The 27,339-nt window shown below is 54.7% G+C and overlaps 1 protein-coding gene and 1 long non-coding RNA gene across 8 annotated transcripts in view; one reads left to right on the forward strand and one right to left on the reverse strand.

The window, feature by feature from the left end:
* The window catches only part of LOC100755823 (pleckstrin homology domain-containing family G member 5), a 28,365-nt gene extending 3,953 nt beyond the window's left edge, over nucleotides 1–24,412 (reverse strand). For 2 of the 7 annotated variants that reach the window (XM_027398353.2, XM_035439367.1), the window contains exons 1-17: nucleotides 24,291–24,412; nucleotides 23,490–23,566; nucleotides 7,943–8,072; nucleotides 7,049–7,151; nucleotides 6,662–6,722; nucleotides 6,251–6,342; nucleotides 5,700–5,836; nucleotides 5,256–5,404; nucleotides 3,784–3,993; nucleotides 3,518–3,709; nucleotides 3,220–3,315; nucleotides 2,578–2,628; nucleotides 2,318–2,467; nucleotides 1,948–2,058; nucleotides 1,700–1,849; nucleotides 1,480–1,617; nucleotides 1,210–1,329 (exon numbers count right to left, since the gene is read on the reverse strand). In XM_027398353.2, coding sequence (XP_027254154.1) covers nucleotides 1,210–1,329; nucleotides 1,480–1,617; nucleotides 1,700–1,849; nucleotides 1,948–2,058; nucleotides 2,318–2,467; nucleotides 2,578–2,628; nucleotides 3,220–3,315; nucleotides 3,518–3,709; nucleotides 3,784–3,993; nucleotides 5,256–5,404; nucleotides 5,700–5,836; nucleotides 6,251–6,342; nucleotides 6,662–6,722; nucleotides 7,049–7,151; nucleotides 7,943–8,072; nucleotides 23,490–23,566; nucleotides 24,291–24,294 — 1,971 coding nt within the window. In that variant the 5' untranslated portion in view covers nucleotides 24,295–24,412. Of the gene's footprint in view, nucleotides 1–1,209; nucleotides 1,330–1,479; nucleotides 1,618–1,699; nucleotides 1,850–1,947; nucleotides 2,059–2,317; nucleotides 2,468–2,577; nucleotides 2,629–3,219; nucleotides 3,316–3,517; nucleotides 3,710–3,783; nucleotides 3,994–5,255; nucleotides 5,405–5,699; nucleotides 5,837–6,250; nucleotides 6,343–6,661; nucleotides 6,723–7,048; nucleotides 7,152–7,942; nucleotides 8,078–13,818; nucleotides 13,962–17,857; nucleotides 18,047–23,489; nucleotides 23,567–24,290 lie in introns of those variants that run through there. The other 5 variants (XM_027398349.2, XM_027398350.2, XM_027398354.2 and 2 more) reach the window with 4 other exon arrangements.
* LOC118238006 lies at nucleotides 17,396–18,955 on the forward strand. The gene is made up of 2 exons (XR_004768087.1): nucleotides 17,396–17,807; nucleotides 18,442–18,955. It is a non-coding gene; the product is annotated as an uncharacterized LOC118238006 (long non-coding RNA).
* Nucleotides 24,413–27,339: the final 2,927 nt, after the last annotated feature.

A 27,339-nucleotide genomic window follows, 5' to 3' on the forward strand; every position in this document is an offset into this window, starting at 1 on the left:
AGTGATTTTGCCGGCTACATGAGACCCTATCTCAAAAAAGCAAATAATGGAAGAGAAAAACATGCTAGGAGTACAGTGCCACAATAGAATGTTTGTCAGCATCCTTGAGGGCCTGGTCTCTGTCCATCATAAAAGAGCAGAGCGGCTGGAGAGATGGCTCGGAGGTTAAAAGTACTGGTTCTTCCAGAGGTCCTGAGTTCAATTCCCAGCAACCACATAATGGCTCACAACCGTCTGTAATGGGACACAATCCTCTTTCCCGGTATGCACGTAAACATGCAGACAGATCACTCATATACATACAAAACCTTTAAAAATTTATTTATTATGTATACAGCATTCTGTCTGCATGTATGCCTGCAGGACTGAAGAGAACCCCAGATCTCATTACAGATGGTTGTGAGCCGCCATGTGGTTGCTGAGAATTAAATTCAGGACCTCTGGAAGAGCAGTCAGTGCTCTGAACCTCTGAGCCATCTCTCCAGCCCCATAAACAAATCTTTAAAAAGAGGAGGAGGAATAAAAGGGAGGTGACATTAAAAATCGTGATTTGCAAGTACTTATCTACCAGTAGGCTCAACAGTAAAGTTCTGGGAAGCTCCTGGCTTTGCAGAACATGCCCCTCCCTGTCACTTTCAAGGGCTGTGACCCCGCCACTGTACTTTGTAAATTTTCATCAGGCAACCATCTCTTCTGTAACATCTGTGACATGTTCTTAGGTCACCACACTGATTAGTTTCTTTGCTGTTGTTCCTTGGGACAGGGTTTCACTGTATAGCCATGGATGTCCGAGAACATGCTGGGTAGACCAGGCTGGTCTTGAACTCACAGAGATCCACCTGCCTCTACCTCCCGAGTCCTGGGATTAAAGGCAGGCACGCCTACAACCCTGGTTAGTTTGCTAATTTGACACAGCTAGGGTCATTAGGAACAGGGGCAAATACTCCCATCAAACTAGCTAGCAGACAAATCTGTGGGGCATTATCTTGATTAATGATGTAAGCCAGAGAAACCCTTTCCTACCCAAATTGCTTGTGACCATGGTATTTCATCACATCAATCAGAAGCAAACTACGACAGCTACCGTACAATTAACTAGGCAGCAATGAGCCACTGACTGCGGCCTGGGAGAGACCTCAGCAAGGATAGTACCTACAAAGCAAGGGTGGGTGGGACAAGGGCTCTGGTGTGGGATTGTCCTAGGGTCACCTTGCTGTCTCTCCCCTCCTTCATCCTCAAGCTCCCTTCCAGCAGCAGCTGCCGAGTCTCTTCAGGGGAGGCGCCAGGCATGGGTGCTGTCAGGTCCAGATGTAAAAATTCCTTCAAGAGCTTTAGATGGGGGTGCAGATGTCAGAGAGTCCAGGGCCAAATCTGAGAGGCCCCCAAGGGAGATCTGCAACATCGCCCCCCGCCCCCCACCCCCGCTCCGAGCGCTCGCCCAAATGGGTGCTTCCAGGACACCAGGGAGTCAGTGCCCACCTTATCGACCTCGTCATTGCTGCCCTCCACCACCTCGTAGGCATCGATCCGGCTCACCACCCCTGCCAGCCGCTGGCGCTCCTGACGCTGCCGCATGCACGCGTTCACGTGGTGGATGAAGCGTTCCACGGAGCCGATCTGAAGACAGGCGATGGGGTTTAGGGCCGGGATCTGGGAGAGACGGAGCCTAGGAGGGCAGTCTGTTCACAATTCGGGTTACCATGGTGATCACTGCTTCCTTGGCGCGGGGCTCGTCAGTCTTCCTCAGCACTGACTTGAGCAGCAGTGGGTATTTGGTGAGTCGCTGGTGGGGCTTGGCCAGCATGTCGCTCAGCTTCAGCCGCTGACACTGCTGGTGCTTCTCAGCCCACTGCGGAGCGGGGGGCGGAGCTCAGGGTTAGCCGCGCCCCTCTCGGGCCCCGCCCACCCAGCTCAGGCCTGCTGCACCCTGAGCTCCCAGGCCCTCACCGTGACGTAGGCGCGGAACAGGTCGTTGTCACGCAGTAGGCCGCGCATGTACTCCATGCAGCCCTCCTCCTCCATGCAGTATCGGATGTAGGGCTTGAAGAGCGAGCCGAACTGGCCCAGGGCAGAACCACAGCGCCCGTTACCTCAGGATCCCAGGGGCCCCAGGGGCTTCCCGTACCACCCCGGCGGGGCTCGAAGTCACCCCATATATGGCCGGGTGGCAAGGACTCAAACCCAGGCCACCAATACGAACTACTTCCTTTCTTGGCCAGAGGTAACTTGGGACTAGGGTTAGTGGGAACTGGAGGGAGGGAGGGAGGGAGGGGCCGGCAGGACCTAGCCCCCGGCTTTTTCAGGGCCCTGCCCATACCATCTTGAAGCCTTTGAGAAAGTCCCCAGGCTGCAGCAGCGCCCGCGTGCGCCGCGCCTTCTCCAGCACCGGCACCATCACGCTGCCCCACAGCCCGCGGTGCAGCCGAGCGATCTCAAGGATGTTGCTGAACAAGCGTTCGGCTTCCACCTGGACCAACAGAGTGGTGGGTCGGCCCCGCCCAGCCCCACCCTCGCCTCCCTGCTAGCCCCACCCCTGCCCTAGTACCTCCCCCGACGCCGCCCCAGGCCAGGTCGCACCTCACACAGGAGCCCCGACTCTTGCAGGTTAAGAAGGCAGCACAGGAACAGCTGTAGGGGGAGGGGACGCTGCAGCAGGGATGTGGGGGGAGGGGGGGCTGTCCCGGCCCTGAGGTTCTACCCAGACTCTTAGTTACCCCTTGGCCAGAAGGCCAGAAGCAGCCAGAGATAAAGAGGGTGTTTGCACCTCCACACCGAAATGCCAACCCACCCATGGTCCAACTGGGGAAGGGGTCACCCTAACCGGCCCGCCATGGGGAGAGCTAGTGAAGAATGGTTTCTCAGCAGAGAATGCTGAGGAATGCTCCGTCACCTCTGCCCGGGTTCCGCCTCCTCCAGGGCAGGTGCTACCTTCCCCAGTTGAAATCCCCCAAGTGCCAGCCAGGGTGTCGGCTCCTGGGAACCTGACTTCACAGCAGGTGTTCAGAAACAGCCGTTAAACAACTGGGGCCTCACCTAGGTTCAGTCAGCTTCACCTGGCCAACATGCCCGCCGTCCCTCCCAGGCACCTGCAGGGATCACTCCCTGGATGCCGCCTGCAGCTGCTGTTTGACATTGTCAAGCAAAGGCACAGCTCAGCTGAGGTTACACTCAGTTGGCCTCTGCAGGAGGGAAAGCAACAGGGACCGGCCCCACACTCACGCTGGTGATCACACGCAGCTTCCGGATGTAGGAGACTTCCGTGTGCAGGAGCTCCCACACTGCCTCCTGTTGGTGGCACTGCCGCCGGGTCAGCTTCTAGAGGGACGGGCAGGGCAGGTTAGCAGTAGCCTAGGGTGTGTGGGGCAGTCAGGGTGGATGAGCAAACCTACATGCAACTTCCTCGATTTCTTCACAGGGAACAGAGATCTGGAGGGGGAGGCCGCCCTCCCCGTCACGCGGTTATGACCAGTCCGTCCACGACGGTGGACCTCCTCTACCTCTCAACAGCCACACCCACCTCATGCCCATCAATAAGCTCCCTCCAGCTGTCCTCCAGCCGCAGGCTTGCACTGTCTTCATCCTCCTCATCCTCCTCCTCCTCCTCCTCCCAGGAATCATGGTCAAAACGCAGCCTCCGGGGCATCCTGGGTAGCCCGAAGAGGCTATAGGCATGTAGCTTGCTCTCCAGCTGTTCCATCTTGTCCACTTCCTGGAAGGAGACCCAGGGCCAGGGTCAGGGTCGGGTCGGCTAGTGGCTAGCCCTGAGCCCACGGCGCCACATACCCGACCAAAGGCACTGGTGCTGGGGCTGGAGCTGAAGAAACCGCTGAAGCGACTGGCTGCCCGGTTCTTCCAGCTCTCGTTGCTCCCACTGCTGGTGCCTCCACTGCTGCCAACAGGCAGAGAACAGCTGGAAGGCGTGGAGGGCTCCTGCCCGGGGATGCTCGTCTCCCCCAGGAACTCAGACATGTTCTTGCGGCGGCGGCCAGGGGCCTGGCCAGGGAGGAATGGTCAAGTGCAGCTCCCACCAGCCCCACAGCTCCATACCAGGGTTTCCAGAACACAGATCAACCAAGCAGGCAGAAGTGTCTGCATCCTTGACCCAGGGTACCACCTCCACTGAGATCCAAATGTCCAGACACAGGTTTACCTCAACTACTGTTCCAAGCCACCCTGTTCCAGGCCACTCAGCTATAAGCAGGAAACAGGTAGGAAGAAACTCGGGGTTTTGCAAGCACGAGCGTGCACACACACACTCAGGACCCCCCCACAAACAGAGCTTCAAAAGGTCCACTGGAACTAGAGAGATGGCTCAGCAGTTAAGAGCTCTTGCAGAGGACCTGGGGTTGGTTCCCAGCACCTACTGCCTGTAATAATCCAGTTCCAAGGGATCTACTGTTGTTACAGCCGCCAAGAGCACTGAATGTATGTGGTACTCATGCGTACATTCAAGGAAAGCACTCATACACATAAAATAAAAAATTTTAAATTTAAATGTTAAAAAAAAGAGAGAGGGAAAGAAAAAGAAGAGTTGGGTGTGAGGGTGCGTGCCTTTAATCTCAGCTCTTGGAAGGCAGAGCCTGTGTGATCTCTGTGACTGTGAGGTCAGCCTCTGCTATACAATGAGTTCCAGGACAGCCAAAACCACACAGTGAGACCCTGTCTCAAGGATAGACAGAGACACACGGATGATAGGTGATAATAGATAGATGATAGAGACAGACATAGATGATAGGTAGATAGACAGATAGACATATAGATGATGATAATAGATATAGAGACAGACATATAGATGACAATAGATGATAGACAGAGACAGACATATGGATAGAGGATAGGTAGGTAGGTAGAGAGGTGATAGGTAGATAAATAGATGATAGACAGGCTGATAGGTAGGTAGATAGATGGACAATAGACAGTTAAGAACAACAGAAAAAGACGAGACCCATAAAACACTCATCCCAGTGGGTGACATATTGTGACTTGCCGACACCGATGTGCTGTTGCTAACTATCATTCCTTCTGCCCCACAGATAAACATAACCATGCACTCTGACTCCCTGGGCACTAGAACATTCAGGGACAAAACACACCATCTAGACTAGTTACACACAGAGAGACCCCTGTCCTCACAGCCAGCCACACCTTGCACAAGTGGGACCTAAGCCCCAAGACGATGGAGTGGGGACTCCAATATGATTCTTCCTCAGGAGGTGCCCTGCCCGACCCCCATCCCGACAGGCCCTCCTCCTCACCAAGATGTCCAGACTATTCTCTCGGCGGCTCTGAGGGTCCACACGCTCTGTCACCGGGGGCCCAGCCCCAGTGGGCCTTAGGATGGGCAGACTGAGAGACTTGGAGTCCTTCACTCCCTGCTCCACTTTGCCCTCGTCTCCTGGCTTGGCTAGGGAGGCATGTGAAGCACAAGAGGCCCTTAGTGCCCGGGTACGGGAGACACAGGGGCCGAGTCCCTCCTCCCCTGAGGATTCGAGTCTAGGCCTAGTTACCCTCCCTGGAAGCCCCACCCTTCCAGCACCAGCCACCAGCACCCAGCAGACACCTGTATGTTAATGAGCCAGTTCAGGAGCATGGCCAATGGGAACCTGAGCCCAGGAAGGACTCCACAGCCAGGAGGCCCCAACAAGCCCCGGCCACTCCACCCAGCTAAGTGGCCCCATGGAGCCTGCTGCTCTGCTCACCTTTGACCCTCAGGTAGTGTCCTCCAAACCTGTAGGCCTCAAAAGTGAGGGACAGAGGTGTGTTGGATTGGTCCAGGTATATGTCCACTTTACCCAGGGAGATGCCCTTCCTTTCAAACACAGGTAGCAACACCTCCCTGCCCCCCAGGAAGAAATGTGTGTTTTAGGGGAGCAATCATGTGACTCTCCAGCCCATCCACAGACACAGCTCCAGCCACCTCCCATTACAAACCAAAAAAGCAGCACAAACAGCAGCATCACACACAGGAACACGGACCCCACCCCCGGGGCCTTATAGACCCCTCTCAGGCACAGGTGCACAGTCAGGGTTAGCGTGCGAAGGTGAGCCTGGTGAAGGTGTCACATCCACACAGGCCTGCCCACAGGAGTGCACAGACACACATACACACAGACGGGCATGCACACATGCATGAGTGCACGCGCGCGCACACACACACACATGGACACACGCACACACGCGTGATGCAGAGACTGGGAGCCCTCACAAAGGAACTACGTCCTACCCACCCCCGTTCCTCCTCAGGCCCTACCCCAGTGACTTCTTCTTCATGGCCGGCACAATTTCCGTTTCAATGTCCACGTTGAGGTCAAATTTCACGGTGAAACACTCTTTGCTTGGGTCCTGAGAGTACAGGTGTCTGTCAGCATCTGCACCGCCACCCATTGCTTACCCGACACACCCTGTGGCCCCGATGAAAATCCCAATGGGGAGGTGAAGGCCGGGGATCCCCAGCCCTACTCCTAGAGAGGCCCCCAGTGTCCCACCTGCCCCCGCCAACATACTCGGGCCAGGTGGGCAGCTCTGAGCTGTAGTCTGGGGGGAGGGAGGGGCATGCACAACTAGACCCCATCCCTGGCCTGGAGTTCACAGCAGGGAGACCAGACTGGGAAAGAAAAGGCCTGGGAGAGAAGTGGCCTTTCTGGGAGTCCTGGCTCCTTACATCTGTGTGCCGCCTTCTTGCTTTCTTCTTGGAGATCTTTAGGCCGGTGCTCTTTCGGTCCCTGGAGGGAAGCAGATATTGAGGTGCTTGTGAGTCCTCCCCAGTGTGGGATGTAAGTGGGAGTCTTGGTGGGCTCCCACCCTTCACCAACTGGAAGTTAACTTGGGTGCATTCTACCCTGCTGCATGTGTGGGACTGTCTGCCCTCTGGTGGCCAACAAGGGCTTCACACACAATGGTTAACTAGTTAGGCTATGAGCAGACCAGCAGGGGCAGTTTCCTCTAGAAACCAAGGCAGAGCAGGAGGGCAGAGGGTGAACCCTCAGTCCTCTGGAGAAGCACAGTGAGGTGTGTGGCTCCTGGGCTCTCTCCTGTGGTCCACACCCACCCTCTTCCATCCACGAAGCTCTCCTCCTCTTCCTCTAGGTCTGCAGCAGGGCTGGTGCGTGGGGGACAGGACCGGGTGGAAACGTTCCGTGCCAGGACAGAGCCTTTGAAGAAAGGGAACGGGATTATGACCCTGGTCCCTCTCTGGTCCATCCTTAACCCTTAAATACTGCCTGTTCTAAAGGCACAGAGCCTGGAGCTCCCCAGTGGCTCAAGACCTTCAGTTCTTCCAAGAATGGGATCTACCATTATTATCTATGTCCCCAGACCACAGGCCCTGAGATGATACACTCATGATGCCCCAGCCCAAACGCAAACCCACCAGTAGCCTCAGTTACCTTTCTATAGCATGAGGGTTAAGAAAGCCATACCTCAGGGGCTGTCTCAGACAGGGACCAAGTCCACAGCCCGTCCCTTTAGGCCTCCCCTCCCCCTCTACCATGACCACACCTCAAGTCCCAGGAGCCCTGGGGGAGTAGAGAGTCCTTTTGTCTTTCTTACCAGATGGGAAAGGTGACAGATGGTCTGGGTGTCTTCCAGAGCCAGTCCCTCCCTATTCAGCTGGTGGGGTTTCTAATTCCCTCCCCCAAGTTCCTTCCAACTGACAGCCTGCTCTCCTAGGTCAGCGGCCTGGCATGGAGAGCTCACCCCTAAGTTGCTGGCCTCAAGGACAGACAGAATTGGGAAGAGGGGACTCCCGAGCTGACCCTGGCCAGTGGCAGCTGTGGGAGGCAAGGCGAGGAGGTGTATCTCTAGATGTGTATTTCACATTCCTGTGTTCTGCACATGGTCCCACCAGGGTCCCAATGACCACCACCCAAGCACTGCTTCCACCAAGAGAGGGAATTCTGAGCTGCCCAGAAATCTAGGGGCCAGGCCTCGCCTCTGGGCTTACCTTGTGGAGGCAGGTCGAAGCGAACATGTCCGTCATAATGCTTAGCACTGTGGAACTTGCTGTCACAGGCCTCACACAGGTTGAGGGGTCCCTGGCGGTGCAGCTGCTGGCAGTCAGCATGATGGCATACCTGTGGGTAAAGGGTGCCATCAGGATGATGTCCAGACAGACAGACAGACACACCAAACACTCATACCACTACTGTGGTCATCCCCAACTTCTCCACCAGGTACCCTCTGCCTCCCTTCGTCAATTCATTTGGACAACTTCCCCAAGTACCCACTGCCTGTTTCCAAGGAATGAGACTTCAGAGTCAACAGAGGGGCAGGGGCTACCAAGGGCTTTCTGGCAGGAAGAGCCCCCCAAAAGAAGCTTGACACCCAGAACTGTGATAACCCTTCAAGCCTGGCTGCCCCAGCCCTCTGCTCTCAGGTCTATGGCCTGCCTGAGGCTTGAACAGCAGACTCCCACCTGGACTGCTACAGACACTTATGGAGCTACCGACGAGTCCAAAGCAGGTGTTGTGGCTCGCACATGCACGCGCGCGCACACACACACACACACACACACACACACACACACACACACGGACAGACATACACATAGACACACACAGACACACATACACACACTACATAGACACACTACACACACACACACACAGCCCCTGCCTGGACGCTAGGTCTCATATTTATATTTTTCTATATTTATCTGTTCCTCCCCCTTCCTGGAGAGCTGTCTGTGAGCCTTGTAGCCTTCTAACTGCCAAGGGCCTACTCTCCAATGGCCTGGCCCTAATACAGTCCCTCTTCGCTTCCTGCTTTTCCATAAAAAAATTTTTAAAAACCCAAAACAAAACCAGAAGCTAGCAAGAAGCCCACTGCCGCCCATGTCAGCCGGGGCTTCCTAAATGATTGGCCCTGATCCAATCTGCAGCCAGCTCTTCCTCCCAGATCTGCCCACACACTTTCACCCCAGACTCTCCCATTTCCTGCAGTCAGGTCTCCCTCCACCACACAGGGCAAGCTACCCTCCACCTTATGAACAGAGTCCTGGCTCACTTGACCCTTGGGCATCTGCCCCCCCCTTCCCTTCAGGGAAAGCTACGCCATCACAGCTTCCATGCAATTCTCCACTCTCCAACAGACTGGAATTATCAGAGTTTTCCCACTTTGGGGAGGTGTCGGTGCTAGACAGGATCTCACACCAGTGTAGCTGGCCTCAAACTCAAAGTAATCCTCCTGCCTCAGCCTCTCTAGTGCCAGTATTACAGGCATGAGCCACCATGCCTGGCTCTCCCCCAGTTTTCATCTTTAAATAGCTCAAGCCTACAGAGTTATAAGAATAGTTCAGCCTTCTGGATTCTGAGACTGTATGCCACATCTCCCTTTGTCATCGCATCTCCTTTGGTGCAGAAATCCCACACGGCCTTGAGCTGACAAGGGCCCAGTAAGTACTCAACCACCAACACTCAGCGTCTCATGAAGTTTGCCTTGAACCTGTGATCCTCCTGACTGTGGCCCTAGAGAACCTGGGATGCCTGGCCTCTACCGCCAGTCCTAGCTGCTGTTTGTTGTTTTTTGTTTTTTTGTTTTTTTTTGACAGGGTTTCTCTGTGTAGCCTTGACTGTCCTGGAACTCACTCTGTAGACCAGGTTGGCCTGGAACTCATAGAGATCTGCCTGCCTCTGCCTCTGCCTCCTGAGTGCTAGGATCAAAGGTGTACACCACCACCACGCAATGGTGTTTTTTTTTTTTTAAATTATTCTGTGTGTGTGTGTGTGTGTGTGTGTGTGTGTGTGTGTGTGTATGAGAGAAGACCCTTTAGGAATAAATTTTCACTGGGTGGTGGTAGTGCACACCTTTAATCCCAGCACTGGGGAAACAGATCTCTGTGAGTTCAAAGCCAGCCTCGTCTACCGAGCAAATTCCAGGACAGGCTCCAAAACAATACAGAGAAACCCTGTCTTGAAAAACCAAAAAGAAAAGAAATGAGTTATTTCTTGTATTGCCCAGACTGGGTACAAATGACTCTCCTGTCTCAGCCTTCCAAATAGTTGGGACGAGTGCTGGCAAGATTTTCCTCAAAACCCTACACAATGTCCAAACCCTGACAGATTCAAACTATTTATTCTATGCTCACATTCCTCTGCCTGCCACCTCACGACTTACACAAAGCCTCATACCCTGAACTGGGTTTGCAATCTAGGCTCACACAGGAATTTACCTTCTCTTCTCTTTTTTATTCAAAACATTGACTTCTTGGAGGCGTCTGAATGTTTGACCAGGATAAGACATCACTGATTCTTTTCACCAGTGTGCTGGATGTCAAGATCACTGGGGGAATCTCCCTAAAACCTCTCTTCTCCTCACAGTTGGTGTGTGTGTGTGTGTACGTGTGTGTGTGCGCGCGCTCACGCATACATGAAGGCCACAAGAGAGAGTGTGGGGGTCGGGGTATGTATAGGAGAGTTTTAGGTTGGTGGTTTCAAGCCACCCAGCGTGGGTGCTGGGAACTGAACTGGGTTCCCCCAGAAGAGCAGTAAGTGCTCCTAACCCTGAGCTCTCAGCCCTCTACCGGCTCCTGGCAACTAACAAGGAGTCAGTGCCTCACACCCAATTTCCAGTCACCTAAGGGCTTCCATAAGCACCCATGGCTGTGCCTGAATCAGCCATTCCTGCCATGGCTGCAGAAGGCATAGGGATTCCCCTTTTCTTTGTCCTGGGCAGGAAAGGGAGGGTCAGGAGGGTCTTACGTAGCTCAAGAGGCCTCTAACTTACTATGTAGGTGAGGATGATCTTTAAACTGCATCGGTTTTCTTTTCCTTTTTGTTTTTATAGGTTTGTTTTATACCATACATAAGAGTGCTTTGCCTGTACACATAAACATGTGTACCGTGAGCATGCAGGGTCCACAGAGGCCAGAAGGGGGTGTCAGGTCCCTTGGAAATGGAGTTACAGGTGCTGGGAATCAAACCTGTGTCCTTTGGAAGAGTTGCTGAGCCAGTACCTGCAGCTTTAACACTGCAGCCCTGATGGCTTCCCCAGATGGATGACATCACTAGCCTGCTAACTGATCTCCCCAGCCCCTCACTGGTCAGCTGGGAGGGTGGTCAGAGAGACCCCTGATCTGGGACGACTCACACCACAGTCACTCAGAACCCTCCAGGGACTCTTCCTCACTCTGAGTAAGAACGGAAAGTCCCCACGGGAGCCTTGACCCCGCTGGTGCCTGGCCTGCAGTGCTAACAACCCTGCAGATCTTTCCTCCGTGGTCTCCCCTGACCTCGTCTCCAGCCTTGCAACTCTGTCCCCTTCCTGTCCCAAGCATCCCACGCTGATGCTACCACACAGTGAGCCCTACAAGGACTGGCATTTTTAGTCTACCAGATTCAAAGCCCTATCTCCACAGGTTCTCAGCTTTTGTGGCAAGTGCCTTTCCTCCGCAGAGCCATCTCGCCAGCTCAGGATCTGTACAGTATTTTGTGGGAATCAAGGTTCACTAGAGTCAGTACAGGTTAAGGGAAGTTTATTTAGGGAGATTACACTTACACAAGAGGCGGGTGACCTGACCACCGCAGGTTCCAGCCCCCAGGATCCACCCAGGCTGTTCCCTGTGACCCGACTAGAAGCAAGAAAGACCTGGGGTCCGGGACCCTCCATCACATCCTGTCCTCCCCTATGACCACGCCCAAGCGGGTGTGGTCAGTGCTACAGGTGTGGGCGGGGTGGATATCTCACTACCGTATAGTTATTAATTAGGCACTGGAGAGTGTTTGGCTGCAAGAGCCTGAACAGAGAAGTCCGTGACAGTTGGGAGAGCAGCGAGTGACTGACGTAGGTAGGAAGCAGCAGGGCAGGAGAGGCAGGGGAAGTCACAGCTCCTCTGCCAGGGACCACACTCCAGTCCTTTCCCCTCATCCTCACTTTACACATGAGGAGTGTGAAGCTCTGAAGAGTGGGGGAAATTGCCGAGGGCTACACACCCAGGAGAGCCAGGGCTTGCAGCCAGCGTATGCAATGCCAGACCTCAGATTACTCCTGTCCCTGCCATGGCTGGGTATCAGACAAAGGAGAGGTGGACCAGGAAGATGGATCCTGCAGCCTTTTTTCTTTTCTTTTCTTTTTTTTGTTTTTTTTTTTTTTGTTGTTTTTTTTTCGAGACAGGGGACAGGGTTTCTCTGTGGCTTTGGAGGCTGTCCTGGAACTAGCTCTTGTAGACCAGGCTGGTCTCGAACTCATAGAGATCCGCCTGCCTCTGCCTCCTGAGTGCTGAGACTAAAGGCGTGTGCCACCAATGCCCGACCTTGCAGCCTTGAGGGAGGAAGAAACCAATCTTAGTTTGATGCTTGCTGTTTGGGTTCTTGTGTCTGTTCCTCTGGACAGAAAGGACTGGGACATAGTCAGCAGGTGGCCCACTTGCCCCAGGGGAGATGACAGGAACTGGGCCCTGCACGCTTGCAGCAATGGACGTTATGAAGACCCAGATTCCTGTCAGTGGGTGGTCAGGGCTTAAAAATATTTCCAGTTCCGGTTTTAATCCACTGCTAATGAAGACAGGAAAACATGTACCTATAGCCATGAATCCCAGGGAATAAAGAGAATGACCTGGCTTTACTTAGTCAGGGGGGAAGACACCTGCTTCCCTTCAATCTCTTTTTCCAGGCATCCACCAGTCCATCAGCCTGGCCTGGGCTCCTGCCTTCACCCCGATGCTGACTAGGATAGCTTCAGACGGTCAATGGCAGGTGTCAGCTGGGTTCTGGCCTTGGTATGACTAAACTGTGTGTCCCAGAGAAGAGTTCCCAACTCAGGGCCACAACTGTGTTTTTAAATTAAGTCAATATAAAGATGTCAAATTCCGGCAGGGCAAAGTGACTCATGCCTTTATGCCCAGCACTCCAGAGGAAGAGTGGGAACCCTATGAATTCAAAACCACCCTGAAATAAATATACAGTGAATTCTAGAACAACCAGAGCTACACAGAGATACTCTCTCTGGGGGTGGGGGGAGCAGAGGAGGGAGTGCCAATTCATTCAGCTCCTGGTTGGGACTCCCAGTCCAGTCTGGAAACTTGCAAGGCTCTCTTACATGGCATCAGCTACTGCCTCCATCATGTCTCTGACCTATAGTATAGTCTCAGGGGACCCACTGGGCCAGATGCAGGAACTGAACCAGAGCTCCCACATAAATTGACGGTGCCATTCTGGAAGGGCCAGCAAAAGCTGCAAGTTCAGATCAGAGGTTGAGATTGGGCTGGCAAAGCCTCTTAGGTAGCCTTCCCCTTTCCTAATATCACCCCTATGTCAAGCCACAGGGTGTCCCCAGCAGGCTCCTTCCCAACGCTAGACTCTGACCCTTCTTCATAGACTCCCTCGACTTCCTTCTGTCCACCAAACCCACTTCTGTACGCAGCGGCACCCCACTCCGTGGGAGAAGGCTGGTACATCAGTGGGTAAGTTCCTCTGTGCCATGCAAATACAGAGAAGGACACGGGTACAGCTATCCCCCTCCACCTCACGGAGCACAGGAAAATGGGCTCAGCGTTCACACAAGGGCTGTGGCTAAAGTCAGGAGAAGCAGGGCCGGGTGGCTGAGGGTGTGGAGCAGAGGAAGGAAAGGGGGAGGGGTGGCTTGGGCCCTACAGGTGTGTCCGGAGGCAGCAAACACAAAAGGAATAGAACTCGAGGGGCATCTCTGCCCACCAGCTTCTTAACTGAAAGGTGGGGACCCCCCGAAGCTCAAGCCTCACCTCCATTCCCAGCTGTGTGCAGTTCAGACAGGGGTTCAGCCACCCTGGCCCTCTGGAGTGGAGGACAGAGAGGACCCAGCAGTTAGGTGGGCCCGCTAGGCTTTGACCCACCGACGTACCCCTACCTGGCTCTCACTGCTGCAGGTGTGACCCCCGACCCAGGGGGACTGGGAGTCTGGGGAGGGCAGGTCGGAGTCCAGCCTGGCTGTCGCTCGGCGCCCGGAGACGCCGGGTCCTGTCCCCATGGTGGCTGGAGGAAGCTGTGGTCTGCACTGCGCTCAGGACAAAGTGTGGACTCCCGCTTCCTGCCATTGTGCAGTGCCGCCCGGGGGGGGGGGGGGCTGGATGGGTGACACCCCGCAGAACCCCAGCCACTCCCAGAAAGAGCCACTCAGCCTCTAGTGCAGTTTGTAGACCCCGGCTTGGGGCTCTAGACACAGCACAAGAGGGGTGCAGTTGGTAAAGTTGGTTTACGGGCCAACTCCCTTAAGATCCTAAGATGCTGCTTGTCCGTCCTGCCTGGGGTAACTTTCTTTGCTGGGACTCCAGCACCCTGTTGCATCCTGTGTTGAATCCCATGCCAGCCTCAGTCAAGGCCCTAGGGACCCCTCCCCCCACTACCAAGCAAGAGCCTGGGGTTCCCTGCCCCCGAGGCAGAGGTCAGGGCTGCCAAGGAACACATGACCTGGGAGAAAAACAGGAGGGCGGGGAGGGCTAGTGGGAAAGAATGGAGGAGCTGGGCAATCCCCAGCTGTCCCCCCCCTCCCCCCCCAGCTGAGCCAGGGAAAGCCCTAGGCGGGAAGTCACTGCCACCTGATGGGGTGAAGCTGTCTCCACTCTGGTTACTAAGGGTTTCTAGACTCATTTCTAGACTCATGGGGGGGGGGCTGCCACTATTTTTTGTTTGTTGGTTTGGATTTTCGAGACAGGGTTTCCCTATGTAAAAGCCTGGGACTCGCTTTGTAGACCAGCTGTACTGAACTCAGGGATTCACCTGCCTCTGCCTGGGTGCTGGGAGTAAAAGCATCCTCCAATACCGCTGGGCGGTGCAGGAGGTGGGGGGAAGACACACAGCCACTATTACCCCTTCCATCACCTAGGGGTAAAGCAGACTTAGGAGAAATCTGATTACCACTGTGAGCATTATTCTTGGTTGTCAACCTGACCACATCTGGAATGAACTACCATCCAGAAATGGAGGGCACTCCGGTGAGGTTATTTTTTGCTTGGTCTGAAGTAGGTGGGTCCACTTCCAGTCCAGACCTTTGAGGCCGGAAGCCACACCTGTAATATGGGCCGTGTTCTGCTTGAAGCACACATAAGGACACGGAAGAGGAGTTCTTTGCCTGCTTGCTAGCACATTCATTCCCTAGAGCCTACTTCTTCAGGATTCCAGAGTCTACTGAAGACCAGCTGAGACGTCCAGTCTTGTAGACTGAACAACTTCGTGTTTCTGGGACTTTCCATTCATAGCCCACCATGGCTGGATTCTAGTAAATACCCCTTTTAAATACATAAAGAAAAAAGAGATTCATTCCATAAATTCTGCTACTCTAGAGAACTACACCTGGTTTACACCATTTGGGGACTGAGTACCAGGAGAGACTCTACCCAGGAGCTACATCCAAGCCTTGTTTTGTCAACTGAGTACTGTCTGGAGATAGCGTCTCACTCTGTAGCCAAGGCTAGCCTTGAATTTGAGGCAACCCTCCTGACTCAACCTCTTGTCTTTTTTATCTTATGTGCAATGGTATGAAGGTGTCAGATCCCTTGGAACTGGAGTTACAGACAGTTATGAGCTGCCATGTAGGTGCTGAAAATTGAACCCAGGTCCTCTGGAAGGGCAGCCAGGGCTCTTAACCACTGAGCCATCTCTCCAGCCCCCTACGGTGGCAACTTCTTAAGTGTTGGGATTACAGGAGTGAGCCACTGTGCCTGGCCTAAACACAGACCTCTGACTCAGGTTGTAGAATGGTCTCTGTGGGCATTCCTCAGTACCCTGTGAGGAGTGTACACTGTCATTGGCACACTTACCCTCTAGACAACCCCTGCATCTGGCACCATGGAGAAAAGGAGAAAGCAGAGACTTCTGGGATTTTTCAGGGCAGTAATTAAGCTTAGACTCCAAGGGCTATCTTCATCCCAAAGGCCACTCACCATCTACAATACAAGTAACTCCCTTGAAACCTAAAACTTGTCATCTTCTTTTCTAAAACAATCCCACCATAGACTGGTTCCCTCTTCATCTCCTAGGTGGTCTCATGTAATCGTTTGTCCTCTGGATTTCTGGCTGATAGCCCTCAGAGCCCTCATCCCCTCATGCTCTGTCCAGAACTCTATGTGCTCAACCTTCAAATGGTTGGCACTGGGCCCCAGTCCTACCGCCCCAAAGGACTGTCCAAATGACCCCCCAGTCTCTTTCTGAGTCCCTCAGGTCAAATTAATTCCTTCTTAGCGGTCTTATCACATGACACTATTTTGAGTCTTTGTTCTCCATCAGTCCTCCCTGCCAGAGGCAGGCCAGTGGCCTTGGTTCACTCTGTGTCCCTAGCCTTCAGGATGGTCCCGGCACACAACCACAAGCAAGAGCAATGAGTGGCCAAAGGCAAAGGAAGGGTCTTCAGCTATCGAAGACCTTGGGGCACAGAAGTGCTCAGGGAGGTTATCCCACCTGTGGCCACGGGTCAGTGGGGCCTTCCCACTGCTTGACGGAAGGGTTTCCCCCTCTTCCTGGAAACTGTGTGACCTGGGCCTGCTGGCCCCAGAGAAGTGAACTTCCATTCAGAGGTCTTGCCCCCAGTCCTCTGCCTCTGCCCCACAGTCAGACAGCTACTGCCTTCCAGTGAGTGCTCCCAACTTCCTGTCCCGGGAATCTGAGCAACAAATCCCGCTCAGAGAGGCCGAGAAGGAGACAAAGGTTGCGCCAAGGTTGCAGAAGACAAGTTGGCAAATGTACACCTGTACTTGGAACCACTGCCCATGGCTCAGTCACAGGGTGGGGCTGCAGCATGCACACAGGCTAAGCAGTGGTCTGGACAACACAGTCTTGAAGACTATCCTTCTCGCGGAGAAAGTAGAGCTCAAAGACAGCCTGAAGGGAATCCCGCTGGTGTGGGGTGCCTGAGTCCCAGCAAGTAAAGAACACTGGAGCCAAGACATTTCACCTAAAAAGGACTTCCGAGTCACTGGGCTCTGGTCATGCTATGTCTTGGCTATTCTAGCAGGGGTGAAGGCTGCCGCTGAGGAGACCAGGGCCAGAATGTAGGGTCAAGTCAGTGACAGAGTGGAGGAGAGGAAAGAGCCCAAGCAGGGGAAAGACCTTCCACCTAATGGACAGCCAGGAGCTAAGGGGCAGACCTGAGGTCCTGGCCTCTGACTCCCTGGGGAGGGGGGCCCCTTTCTAGCCCAGCCTGGCTCCAGGGTGTGAGTCAGGGCTGCCTTGTTGAAACTGATACCCAGAAACCAGATGCAGAGGCTGATGAATAATGGAGCCTCTGAGGCACCCCCAATCAGGCTCTTTCCTCCCTAGGACATTTTCCCCAATCCCAGAGGATTCCGTGGCCATCCATGCTCCACAGAGGGCCAGCCTGACGGAAGAGAGGTTCTGGGTCCAGTGGGAGCTATAGACATGGGGCAGGACCCAGAGTCAGCTCAGTGCTTGGCACACAGCGGACGGCCCCGAGACAGCAGCTGGGCTTCTTGTTTGAAAAGCACACTTGCCCTAGGGTTCTCTAGCAGGGCTGGGCTCCCCTGAGAGATGGCCCAGGGCTCTACCCGCCACCTCAGATATCCAAGGGTGGAGCCTGCATGCGTGGGCAGGCCAGCCAGGGTGTGGTGGCTCTGCCAGGCAGCTCTTACAGCAGGCGGTTCACAGGCCTCCTCCTTTCCCAAAGCCTAGGCCTCACCCTTTTGTCCTGTGGGTCTCCAGGCCTGCTTGGAGGCACCGCCTGACCTAAGACAGATGACGACAGGACTCAGCACAGGCCCCTTCCTCTTGAGGGTCCTGGTTTGACTGCAGTCTGTGAATCTTACCCCCTAAAGCAGCGCCTGGACTCAGGATACCTGCCTCACCAGTGGCACCCGGGGAAGGTTCATGGGGAAGGAGTCTGAAGAGGTTTGTGCCCACCTGCCCCTGCTCTCCCCCACTGGCAGCAATCTCCTCACCTGTGTGAAGGCGGCGCTGGCCATCACTAGAATGTGCCATCTCAGGAGAGGGATTGTGTCCTAGTGGGCACTGGACTTTGATGTGGGGCCCAGGAACAGCAAACACCCAAGAGCAAGGTCACCGAGGAAGGTCACTGGGCATTTGCAGGGCCTAGGGGCCTCTTTGGCTTCTATCTCCCTATCTTCCACCAAGATTTGCCAGGGCCTCTCATTGGTTCATCCAGTCCTCCCTTTCCAAGGCAGCCTGGGGCACTTGCACCCCCTGCTGGCCCCCAAGGACCTTTCCATTTGAGACCACTTGGGACTCCTAAAGGGGACAGGGTTGGAACAGTCTCCTAAGTACCCCACAGTCCTAGGCCCCTGCAGAGCCTCCCCTGAATCCCCACTCTCACTAGCCATGGTCCCCACCCCACGGCCACAGGAGTAATGTCTGAACACATTCCATCATTAAATAAGTGGAGCTAGCGTCAACAGGAGCCCTGGATAAGGAACTGCAGGCATTACTAAGAATCTCCTTAACTTGGACCACTTGGCAGTCCTCACTATAATGAGTCTCACCTAGGGACATCGTCTCCTCCTTACAGCCCAGACTCGAGCTACACATGCCAAACCCAGAGGTGCAGAGCAATGGGAACAGCAGATACAGGCACTGACTCAAGTGTGGGGGTACTGCCACCCACCACCCATTGGGCTGAGGAATAAGGTGTCACAGGGAAGTCCTGCTCATGAACCAGAAGGTGGCAGGATGCCAGGTGGTGGCTTTGAGGGATAAGACAGGCTCTTGGCTATCGAAGTGAAGAATGGGCTTCACTGTTTGTGACAGGCTGGCAATCCACCAATCTATAGCACATTCAAAGTCCCTGGTCATTCACCTGGGATTCAAGACAGACCCAAAGGAGAGGAGACGCTGCCACAGGAGACTGTCCTGGATGGAGGAGCAAGCAGCGGACAAAGCTGAAGCACCCGCTGCCTGAGCCTGTGGGGACATTGCCTCAAACCAGGCTGACTTCTAGTTTTCTGAACAGGGTGTCCTAGAAACAGCCTACCTTTCTCTGGGTCCCTTTGAAAAAATAAAGATGTATTTCTTTTTATTTGACACATGTGAGTATTTTGCCTGTATATGCGCAGTGCCCACAGAGGCCAGAAGAGGGCGTCAGATCCCTTGGAACAGGGATCACAGACAGTTGTGAGCTGCCACATGGGTGCTGGGAACTGAACCCAGGTCCTCTGCGAGAGAAGTCAGCAAGAGAAGCCAGTGCTCTAAATCACTGAGCCATGTCTCCAGGCAGCTTCCCCCTTTCTGAGAGGGTTGTGTTCCACAACCCTTGCTGGCCTGGAACTCTATGTAGACTAGGCAGCTTGGAACTCCGAGTTCTCCTTAGTATTCTTTAGGTTCTTCTTTCTTTCTTTCTTGTTTATTTATTTATTTATTATATGTAAATGAGCACTCCATTCCCATGTTCTCCTTTATTTCAGAACAGGGCACCAGATCCCGCTACAGATGGTTGTGAGCCACCATGTGGTTTCTGGGAATTGAACTCAGGACCTCTGGAAGAGCACTGAGTGTTCTTAACCACTGAGCCATCTTTCCAGCCCATTCTTTAGGTTTTTCAAGACAGGGTTTCTCTGTAGCTTTGGAGCCTGCCCTGGAACTCACTGTGTAGACCAAGCTGGGCTCCAACTGGTAGAAACCCCCGCCACCTCTGCCTCCAGAGTGCTGGGATTAAAGGCGCTCACCACGTTTGCCCGGCTCGCCTTAGTATTCTGAATGCTAGAATGAAAGGCATGGGCCATCACGCCTGGTGTATTGCTTTGTCTTTCTGCTTTTTGTGTGTGAATGTTTTATCAGCACATACACATGTGCACCAGGTATGTGCCTGGTGTCAGAGAAGGTCAGAAAAGGGTGTTAGCCACCATGTAGGTGCTGGGAATGAAACTCTAGTCCTCGGCAAGAGCAGCCGGCGCTGTAAACCCTGAGCCATCTCTCCAGCCTGCTCCTCTGTGGTTTTTTATTTTTTAAGATTTATTTTTTTTATGTACATTGGTGTTTTACCTGCATGTGTCTGTGTGAGGGTGCCAGGTCCTCTGGAATTGGAGTTACAGACAGTTGTGAGCTGTCATGCAGGGAATTGAACCCAGGTCCTCTGAAAGAGCAGTCACTGCTCTTACCCGCTGAGCCATCTCTCCAGCAGCCCCCTCCTTTTTCTTTTTTAAATAAAAGGTCTTGCTATGTAACCATCCTAGGCCAGCCTCAAACTCACAATAATCCTCCTGCCCCAATCTCTCTTTTGAGTGCTATAATTACAGATATGTACTGTGATGCCTGGCTGGGCCCCTTTTCCGTTGACCCATGCCTGTCACCCTTTGGTGGTTTGTAACTCTCATCCCTCAGCAACCTGTAACCACACTCAGAACTGTGGGGTAGGGAGACACAGTGGTTCGAACAACCCGACCTTCCTTCCCTTACCCCAGAAGGGTAGAGCTGCGGCTCCGGCTCCACGCACTGGCTCTGTGGAGCTGGGCCCTACCAGGCAGCTCCTCTCCTCTGGTCTTACTTGCTAGGCAGGTGCCCCGAGTTTTCAACTGCCCCCCCCCAGATTATTTATCCATAGCCTAGGGCTTGGCTACCGATCGGCTCTGGTCCTGCTCTTCAGCTAACATCTGCTTATAGCTGCCCAGCCTCTAAAGGGACCATCACTTCCAAAGACCCTCAAACCAGGCCATTCCCAAGGGTACCCCAGAGAACTGTCCAGAAAACAGTCCAGTTCTGTCACCTTGCTCATGGCATCCTACCTACCCTGGCTCAGGGACATCAGGGGTGCAGCGCTCCCTCAGGCCCTAGTACACTGTTCTTCATCTGGACACAACCCCGGACTCCTCCTCTCCCAACTCCACACCACTGAGAGAACTCTGGGATTACCACATCCGTACCCCCTCCATCATCCCTACGGATCCCCATCTGCTCAAGGATGGGGGGGTCTCATGACTGGACAGTGGAGGAACAGCTCCTAATGTTGAAAACGTGTCTATATGGAATCAAATCTTGCCTCCTTATCCAGGCCCTTGAGAGCAAAGCAGAGAGCATCACCTCTCTCTCTGGAGCTGCTTGGGAATGGGACCCTGAGAACAGGAAGTCCTGACGGAGGCTCAGGCCCTGCCTTGGCAAGTCATCAGCAAAGCATGTAAGTCACTCCATGGAAATGGAAGTGCCTCTAACACCCAGGTGGGCTGCTGGCAGGAGGTGCGCACGCCTGTACTGAGGCTAGCACGGTATTTCCCAGCATCAGCCCTCTGACATGCCCCCTTATGACCAAAGGTGTGGAGCAGACTTTGACCAGAATGTCTGCCATAAGGAGGCTCAGCAGAGAGCAGGGGGTCAGTCATTGTCCTGTGGCTACTTTGTGGGAGGGCTAAGGACACCCATGACGCTCACCTGCCTGAGTCACTCCCCTCCCTTCTCTCCCAGTGTGCAATGTGCATTTGTTGAGCAGAGTCTCACTCTCAGAGAGAGACAAGAGGGCACACCCAGAGCCCCGGAGAGAGGCCTGATTATTCCCCACACACTATAGCTGAAGTCCGTGATTACATCTGGAATTCCCAAACACTGTGACATGCTGGGCACTGTACTAAGCACTCTTCACAGAGGCTTCTTTGAGAGAGCTGCAGTGACCTGCACAGAACCAGACCACTAACTGCAAAGAAACCCTGGAACACAACGGCATGAGCTACTCATACCGGACAGGGAGCAGGGACACCACGTGTCTTAGGGGTCTTCATGGCACAGAGCCCTGACACACAGGACACATGGAGTGTTCCACCTTCCTTCTCTTCAGGGTCTGTCCTCTACTGACTCATAACCCCCAGCACCCCTCCCCTGCTCACTCTGCTCTCCATCTCCACACCTCCTATTCCTTCAGAATGTCCACCATGGTCACCCCAACCCTAGTGAGTTACAGAGGCAGAAGGTAGGGGTGAGGCAGATCTCAGAAGTCCTAGCACTCAAACCCCTTGGTGGAATCAGGTGCAGCCCTGTCTGCAGATTGCCTCTCCTGCTATCGGCTCCTGGTGCAGCTGGGGATTAAGAAGAGACCCTGTCTTCAGAGAGCCTCACCCCAGGGCAAGCTCCACGGGATATGTGTTGTGAGGTAGGCAGGTTCCTCTGCCTCTCTGAGCCTGAGTTTCCCCATGGCACCTAACCACAGACGTTAAGTCAAGGCATCAGCAACGACCTTTGCCACTCTCTCCACAAACGCACTGTCCCTCTCCTCCCTGCTCCCGAATTCTTGCTAGCTCATCCGTTCCCTGGTCCACTCTTACTTTCTTCCTGTTACCACTCCTTCAGGGCATCCCCCTTGGCGGAGATGGTCCCATGGCTACAGAGGAGCTGACCAGGGCAGAGCTGAAGGCTACAGAGGGCCAGCTGCTGAGACCAGCCCTCTTCTCATGCCACGCAGGGCCCTGGGATGGGTGGGACAGTATGTCGTCCCTGTCACCCCTTCAGGTCAGACAGACGCTCCAGGCTCCCAGCAGATGTGTTGAGGGAGCAGAGGCCAGCTTGCTTGCCAATCTGGGGAAGAGGCAGCCAGCCAACACCAGAGCCCAATGCCAGGCACCACCCGTGCCAGCAGATTGTATCTGACATCATTGCCGCCCCCTTGCCTGGTGACCACGGCAACTGGAAGCCGCCCCCTCCTCTGCCCACCCCAGAACAGTCCTCATGTTCCTTCTGACCACGGGCCTCCTGTGCCGGATGAATGGGGGGGAGGATTTTAGATCTCCCACAGCTGGCAGGGCCAAGCTGCATAACAGTTAGTGACGTAGGCTCTGGCTTTGCACACCTGAATCTGAGGTTTAGATCCCCAGTCTACCACTTGCTGGCCACGTATCCATAGGTCCCCTCTCTGGGCCTCAGTTTCTCCACCTATAGGTGGAGGGAATGAGGCCAGGACCTCCCAAGAAGGGAGGGTCAAGCTGATACAGCACCCGATGGCTCTACTGTCACACAACTGAGTGTCTGAGGGAGCTGCCTCTTATGAACTGTGGGCCTTGTCCAAGTCACACAACCTCCCTGAACCTCGGTATCTTCATCTGGAAAGACGGGTGACAATACCATCCCAGCTGAACTGCCACAGCCGTGGGTTAGGCACAGAGCCCAGTGCGTCACAGGCAGAGGTACCAGAGATAGTCTTGCTGTTACCTCTCTCCCTTCTCTTCAGTGTCTCCGGATTCCTCAAAATCTAAGGCCACTTGCCCCTTTCTCCCTCCCTTTGCCATCTCCACAGCCATGGCTGTGCTCAAGCCCCACAGTATTCCCAGAACTATGCCCAGGTCTGAAGAGTGGCCAGGGAACCAACCAAACCATGGGGCCCACTTCCCCTCCCAAGCCTCTGCTTCCTCATCCATGACATGGAGCTCTGGCTCCCCACGTCTCAGGCAGTGGCAAGGACACCAGGGGGCTGTCCCTTGTTTTGACAGACCCCCACTCCACTGTTCCTGAGACATGAACACCCTCTTGCCTCCTAAACCTGCCACCCTGAATCCAGAGGGTACCGCTAGGCCCTGGCAAGGACTCCATGGATGTCCTGAGTAGGGAGAACTTGTCCTCTATGCCACAAGCTGTCCAGTCCCCTACCTTGGTAGCACGGCCCTTGTCCATGCAGGCTGGGTTCTGGCAGCAAAGTCCCTTCTCCTCTGCTGGGCTCTGGTCTTCTGTGGAGAAGCAGAGGGCATCAGTTCATGGGGGTTGGGGAGGGGTTAGGCGCACACTCCCCTGGGCCCTTGTGGCCTGCAGGCCAGGGGACTGGTAGGGCGGACTGTTCAATCCTGCCTTCAAAGGAAGTCAGTGTCCTTTTCTCTTTTAAATGCCAACTTATCTGCAGGGGAATCTGTTTGCAGAGCCCTTTTCTATGCAGTTCCCCAGGGAAATTGTCCAGATTCCAGGGGGGGAGTCTTTGGGAATCAGCTACTCCCTCCCTCAGCCCCACTAGTGGGAGGGGGTGGCTCGGTGACCTCCTGGGGCCCCAGACTTTCTAGGCAATCCGAGGCAGGGCCGCTGGGAGGGAGGAGGGGGACTCCAAGGGTCCAGGATGCCCTTCCTAGCCCTGTTCTCCAACTCAGACCCTTTGAAGCTAGACATTCCCTTCCCGAGGCCCGGGACGACCTCTGTTCCCCGCTGTCCATCTCTGACCGTGAGTTTGGCCCCCTCCAGGCTGATGCCTTTTCTTCCCGGAGGCTTGGGCGCCGCAGCGAGGGGGCAGGGGCGAGAGCAGGGCAGCTGCAGCCAGCCCCGGGTGCAGAGGCCGGCGTCCACCCGGCTCCAGCAAGGCCCTCCCCGGGGCAGGCCCGGCCCCCACCCCGCGCGGCGCCCTCCGAGCCACCCGGGCGGCCACCCGGCCTGCAGGGCGGGAGCAGACGTCCGCGGGGCCGCACTCACCCATGGCGCCGAGCCGCCAGGAGCCGGGCGCGGGAGACCGGGAGCCCGGGAACCGAGCGCGGGAGCGGTGAACCGAGCGAGCGAGCGAGCGAGCGCCGCGGACGCCTGGCGCGCGAGGCGGGGCGGGGCGGGGCAGGTGGCGGTGGGCGGAGCGCGGGGCGGCCCGCGGGGGGCGGGAGCCGGCGGCCCCCGAAGGCGCCTGCCCGCGAGACGGGGGTGTGTCCCAGGTGGGGTCCCACCGGGGCCTGCGCCCCGCCCCGCCCCGCCCCCCCGCCCCGCCCCCGTGCCGCTGCGGTGGTGGCCCCGCGGCCCGCGGCCCCTGCCCCGCTGCCCCGCTGGCCCACCGTGGGCCGCACGGAGGCGGCGGCGGCGACTGCTCAGGCCGGAAGTGCCTCTAAGGAGAAGGCGCCTCCTGCACCCAGACACGCGGGTGGGCGACACACGGGTACCCCCTGAGCTCCGTGCCGCGCCCCCACTCATCCCAGGGTTTGAGGACGCGGTGGAGGTGGGCGGGCCAGGGGCTGGTGGACTCCTTGAATGGCTTCTGCTGTGGTTTTAGTATTCCCAGTTTAGCAAACGCACTAAACTTAACTTTTGCAAAACTACCAGCATCCAGGCCAGGCAGCCCAGCACCCAGAGACCCCCACCCCAGCCCCGCAGCCAGGCAGGCCCCACGAGCTGGGTTTCCTCAGGAGCGCTGCTGCCCTGGCTAATACGTTCTGGGAAATTTCCCTTAATCATTTATAGAAGCAGGATTATCAATAGGTGGATGGTAGTTTATTGTTGTGGGTTTGTTTGTTTCTGAGTCAGGGACTCACTGTAGTGCAGGCTAACCTCGAACTCACTCACAGAGATCCACCTGCCTCTATCTCAGGAGTGCTGGGATTAAAGGCGTGCACCCACACCCCCCCCCCCCGCAAGGACAGTGTTTTAAATCCTTGTGTAAGAGGCCACCCGCCCGTAAAACGGCTCAGGATAAAGGTTTTTCCTGCTGGTCTGACATCCTGACCCCAAACCCGAGGTGGAAGGAGAAATTCAACTGCCCTCTGGCCTCTCTGCACGCATGTTTTGGCATATCTGTGAGCTCATGCTACACACACACACACACACATTAAAATATTTGGAGGCTGGAGAGATGGCTCAGAGATTAAGAGCAGCATTGGCTGCTTTTCCAGAGGATCCAGGTTCAATTTTTAGCAACCACATGGCAGGGCTCACAACCATCTAGAACTCCAGTTCCAGAGGATATGTCTGCCTCTTTTGGCCTCTTAGGACACCAGACACACATATGGTGCACATACATGCAGACAAACACACATAAAACAGAAATTTTTTAACGAAATAGCCTTGGATTCCACTGAGGACGAGGTGTTGCTGTGCCAGCCTCTAGACCCTCCTTGTCCATGGGTGCCTGCAGGCTCGGTGCTGCCAAGAGCTAGGTATACAAGAATGAACTCTTCAAAGGTGAAGAGCAGAATGCTTGATATGGACACTGTCTCTGAGAACCCAGTCAGTCTCTGTTAGCTGAGTAGAAGGGTCAGGAGTTTGCTGAAGGTTCTATCCAGCAAATAAGGGTCAAACCCTGGGCTGGGTATAAAGGACACAGTGGTGACCCTGATAAACCTTGGGGACAGCAACAAGGCCCCATGTGGTAAAGAGAGGGCCCCAGGCAAAGGGCTGTGGTGGAGGGTATCTGAGCTAAGGTCCCGAGGTCTGGACTGAGAGGAGAACTATGGCAGCACCCCTCAGCCTTCTCTGCTGGGCAGCTATTTTCTAGTAAGACATGGAGACCATTCCTGCACTTAGAGCCTCCTGACTCACATTCTCTGGTGCAGCCACACCGGCCACAGCACTGACCTTAGGATGTCTAGCAGGACAGGCTGCCTGTCTTGGCACACAGGTGGGACTGACCCTTAGAAGACCCTAACTAGGCTACCTGGGTCACCAGTCCTGCTGGCCCTAGCAGCCTTGCCTGACAGGAGGTAGCTGACTCGAATGTTAGGACTCTTGTCCGCACAACTACAGCAGCCTTGGCGGTGGGAGTGGGTGTTCTGTGCATCCCACCCATGGTGTTTGCTCCTGGGAGATTCCAGGCCTCTGGGTTCTCAAAATAGCAGTCAGGTTCTAGCACCCTTTGGCTCTAAGACCCCAGAGTTCTGACTTCTTATTCATTCTCCCCACTGCCTCTCTCTCCGAGGTTTTATATAGCCCAGCCTTGAACTCATGAAATGGCTGAAGATGATCTTTAATTTCTTTCTTTTTCTTAAGATGTATTTATTTATTTATTGTGTAGATGGTATTTTGTCTGCATGCATCCCTGTAGGCCAGAAAAGGGTGCCTGACCCCATTACAAATGGATATGAGCCACCATGTGATCGCTGGGAATTGAACTCAGGACCTCTGGAAGAGCAGCCAGTGCTCTTCACTTCTGAGCCATCTCTCCAGCCCCTCTTTCTTCCTCCCTCCCTTCCTCCTTCCCTCCCTCTCTCTCCCTTTCTTCCTTCCTTCCTTCCTTCCTTTCTTTCCCTCTCTCTTTCTTGTTTTTCAAGACAGGGTTTCTCTGGAGCCTGGCCTAGAACTCACTCTGTAGACCAGGCTGGCCTTGAACTCACAGAGATCCTCCTGCCTCTGCCTCCTGAGTGCTGGGATTAAAGGCGTGTGCCACCATACCACCACCCAGCAACCTTGGATTTCTTTCCTTTTTTATTTTATTTTATTTTATTTTATTTTATTTTATTTTATTCAGTCTTCTTGATTCCTCGTGTTCTCCTCCCTGCCCCAACCTTGGATTTCTGATTATCCAGCTTCCTCATCCTAGGTGCTGAGATTACAGATGTTCACCTCCATGTCGTTTATCTGGCTTCTTACTCAGATCACTCAGGGTCATTCCTCTGCCACCGGAAACCATGCGCCTTACTTAGAGCCCTTTAGGTTCTGCTACACCTGTTCCAGGACAAGTGGCAAGAGTCCAGATGGCCTGTGGTGGCCACAGCCTGAGTCTAGACGTTTGTCAGAGTTAGCGCTTTCCCCCTTTGCTTCTGGTGCTATG

The sequence above is a fragment of the Cricetulus griseus genome, chromosome 2 (assembly GCF_003668045.3).
Source record: "Cricetulus griseus strain 17A/GY chromosome 2, alternate assembly CriGri-PICRH-1.0, whole genome shotgun sequence".
Lineage (NCBI taxonomy): Eukaryota > Metazoa > Chordata > Mammalia > Rodentia > Cricetidae > Cricetulus > Cricetulus griseus.